At 51.9% G+C, this 3,117-nt stretch overlaps 1 protein-coding gene across 1 annotated transcript in view; it reads right to left on the bottom strand.

Moving 5' to 3' along the window:
• Window positions 1-3,117, bottom strand: part of LOC106806087 (transmembrane and TPR repeat-containing protein 3-like) — a gene marked incomplete in the record, with an annotated part of 64,541 nt that overhangs the window by 6,820 nt on the left and 54,604 nt on the right. Inside the window, 1 exon segment of the mRNA XM_014807941.1 lies at window positions 1,285-1,368. Within this exon segment, the coding sequence (XP_014663427.1) occupies window positions 1,285-1,368 (84 nt within the window).

The following is a 3,117-nucleotide window of genomic DNA, read 5'->3' on the forward strand; positions in this document are numbered from 1 at the left end:
AGAAGGAGAGGGCTGGGAAGAGGATAGGGCTGGGAAGAGGATAGGGCTGGGAGGAGGTGAGAGCTGGGAGAAGGATAGGGCTGGGAGAAGGATTGGGCTGGGAGAAGGAGAGGGCTGGGAAGAGGATAGGGCTGGGAAGAGGATAGGGCTGGGAGGAGGGGAGAGCTGGGAGAAGGATAGGGCTGGGAGAAGGATTGGGCTGGGAGAAGGATAGGGCTGGGAGGAGGATAGGGCTGGGAGGAGGATAGGGCTGGGAGGAGGATAGGGCTGGGAGGAGGATAGGGCTGGGAGGAGGATAGGGCTGGGAGAAGGATAGGACTGGGAAGAGGATAAGGCTGGGAAGAAGGATAGGGCTGAGAGGAGGATAGGGCTGGGAAGAAGGATAGGGCTGAGAGGAGGATAGGGCTGGAAGAAGGATAGGACTGGGAGGAGGATAGGGCTGGGAGAAGGATAGGACTGGGAGGAGGATAGGGCTGGGAGGAGGATAGGGCTGGGAGAAGGATAGGGCTGGGAGGAGGATACCTACTTGTATGTGTGTGTGTGTGTGTGCGTGCGTGCGCGCGCGCGTGTGTGTGCGCGTGCGTGTGTGCGTGCGTGCGTGCGTGCGTGCGTTAGTGCGTGCGTGCGTTAGTGTGTGTGTGTGTGGGTGTAATTTATTACGACATCAGAAGGTTATATCAGCCAAGCTTTATATCCGCAGATGCTTTTTCCGGCGAGCCATTAGGCAGAAGGGCTTCGCAAGGTCAGGGATTAATTGACTAGTGCGGTATGTATATTAGTTTTGCATTGCTGTACACAAAACCTCTATTATCTCAGTCAGCGGATAGTACCTGTCGACTACGGGCATCCCACTATGAAGCTTGAAGCCAGGGTGTAACGATCGTGCACGCGCGTGCGTGTGCCATGTTTACCCGGGTCTGTACTGGGGTCAGTGACGAGATACGCTCTACTCTACTGGGACCCGCGCGCGCACACACGCGCGCGCACACGCACGAACACACGCGCACGCGCACGCACACTCGCACACACACACGCGCGCGCACACTCGCACACACGTACGCGCGCGCACACGCACACACGCAAACGCACACTCGCACACACGCACGCGCGCGCACACGCACGCACACACATACACGCAAACGCACGCACGCACACACCTACATACACTCTCTCTTCCTCTGTCTCTCTTTCTCTCTCCCTCTCTCTGTCTGTCTATCTCTCTCTCTCTCTCTCTCTCTCTCCTCCACTGGGAACAGCGCGCGCCGCCTCGTAGGAAAAAAATACCTTTTCAGCGTTCGCGATATCGTGCAGGTTGTTTAGGTATATGTCGCCCAGTAGAATCAAGCCCTTGTGATGATCCGGGTAGTACTGAAATCAAACAGAGAGCAATGTTCGTTGTCGTTACAATGTCGTATATAACGTATTTATGGGTACATTGTCGTATATAACGTATTTATAGGTACATTGTCGTATATAAAATATTACATTATTACCTCCGCCAAGGGGTTGGCAGGAGGTTATGTTTTCACCGGCGTGTGTTTGTTTGTTTGTGCGTGTACAGCCTAACTGAAAAAGTTATGCACGGATTGTCATAAAATTTTCAGGATAGGTCAGAAATCGCATCACTTAGAATTGATGAGATTTTGGTGGGGATCCGGATCCAATTAATTATTTAATTAATTAATTAATTAATTAAATTTTTCAGTGAGAGAATTGAGCTGCCTTGGCGGAGGTCTGTGCTCTCCGAGTGCTCTAGTTGTATGTATATCAAGAGCACATAATAGATTCTCTTAATTTTTATGTGCCCTTGATGTATACATACATATATATATATATATATATAATTGCATATATTGTATATAAATTGTATATGCTATTAATTTACATGTACGATGCGCGATGTGCGATACATTTTGATGTACATGATGTCATTTAGCCAGAAATACTAGCCCCCGGGGAGGATAAAACACAGCGACTGCATGCATCAAACGCCGCACATAAAACAGATCTCACTAATTGATTGTAACTTGGCCTTAACGCCGCGCTGGATGAAATAGCATGTAGCTGTTGACTGTTTTAAACTAATTTAACACGCGCTTTTACCCTATCATATTGTAACTACCCCCCCCCCCTCCCTCCCTCCCTCCCTCCCGCCAGCTGGGTAACGTGGAAACGGACTGTTTTGCACTCATATTACGCTGTCTCCCTCTCTTCTAGGTGATTATGCGTTACCCAGTCATTTCAGTCGTGTGTGATCTAACGGCAAACGTTGCAAGCACCAAAATCCCTGCAATCGCGAAAAAGAAAAATTCGTTTTCGGTCGTGTATCCTCGAGCGAAAAACGCATATCAGTCGGCCTGTTCCTGTCATTAAACCGCCCACAGAGCAGCTCAACTATCTGCCGCTGATACGCCAGCTGGCCTTTGTTTGGCTAATAACCGTTTTGCCACAGTTCAAACTGGAGCCCATTATAGCGCAATTTCGCCTATTTCCTGCCCGCCGCAAATCACCAGTTCAAATAAGGACGCGAAACAAGTTATATTCTTCATCGCTGGGCCTTCGCCGCCTACCGCTGCCAATGCTCCTACGGCCATACCCTCGTCATTGTCCTCATTATCGCTACCGCCCTTAAACCATAACTAAGTGAGGGTGAGGGTGAGGGTGAGGGTGAGGGTGAGGGTGAGGGTGAGGGTGAGGGTGGGGTGGGTGGCGGTGGAGGTCGGCATCACTGGATCGATGCGGGAGTGGAGTGGTTACGGGCGGGCGGCTCATGCTCTCGTAACGAACACACGCATCCGGCGTTGCAGCTCGCGCAGAACAATCGAGTTATGGGGCAATGGGGCGCGGCTTCAAGGCTGCGGGATGGATGCGACCCCCCACTCCTCCCCTCGTTCAAAACGAGACGATGCGTACCGCCGCTAGTGTTGCCGCTGCTGCCGCGTCAGCAGTTGAGAGTGAGTTATAACGACAAGCGAAGAATGACGCGTAATTGCTCGCTGCTGCTGCTGCTGCTGCTGCTGGTGGTGGTGGTGGTTGTGCTGCTGCTGCTGCTGCTGCTGCTGCTGGTGGTGGTGGTTGTGCTGCTGCTGCTGCTGCTGCTGCTGGTGGTGGTGGTGG

The sequence above is a fragment of the Priapulus caudatus genome, unplaced genomic scaffold (assembly GCF_000485595.1).
Source record: "Priapulus caudatus unplaced genomic scaffold, Priapulus_caudatus-5.0.1 Scaffold141, whole genome shotgun sequence".
NCBI lineage: Eukaryota > Metazoa > Priapulida > Priapulimorpha > Priapulimorphida > Priapulidae > Priapulus > Priapulus caudatus.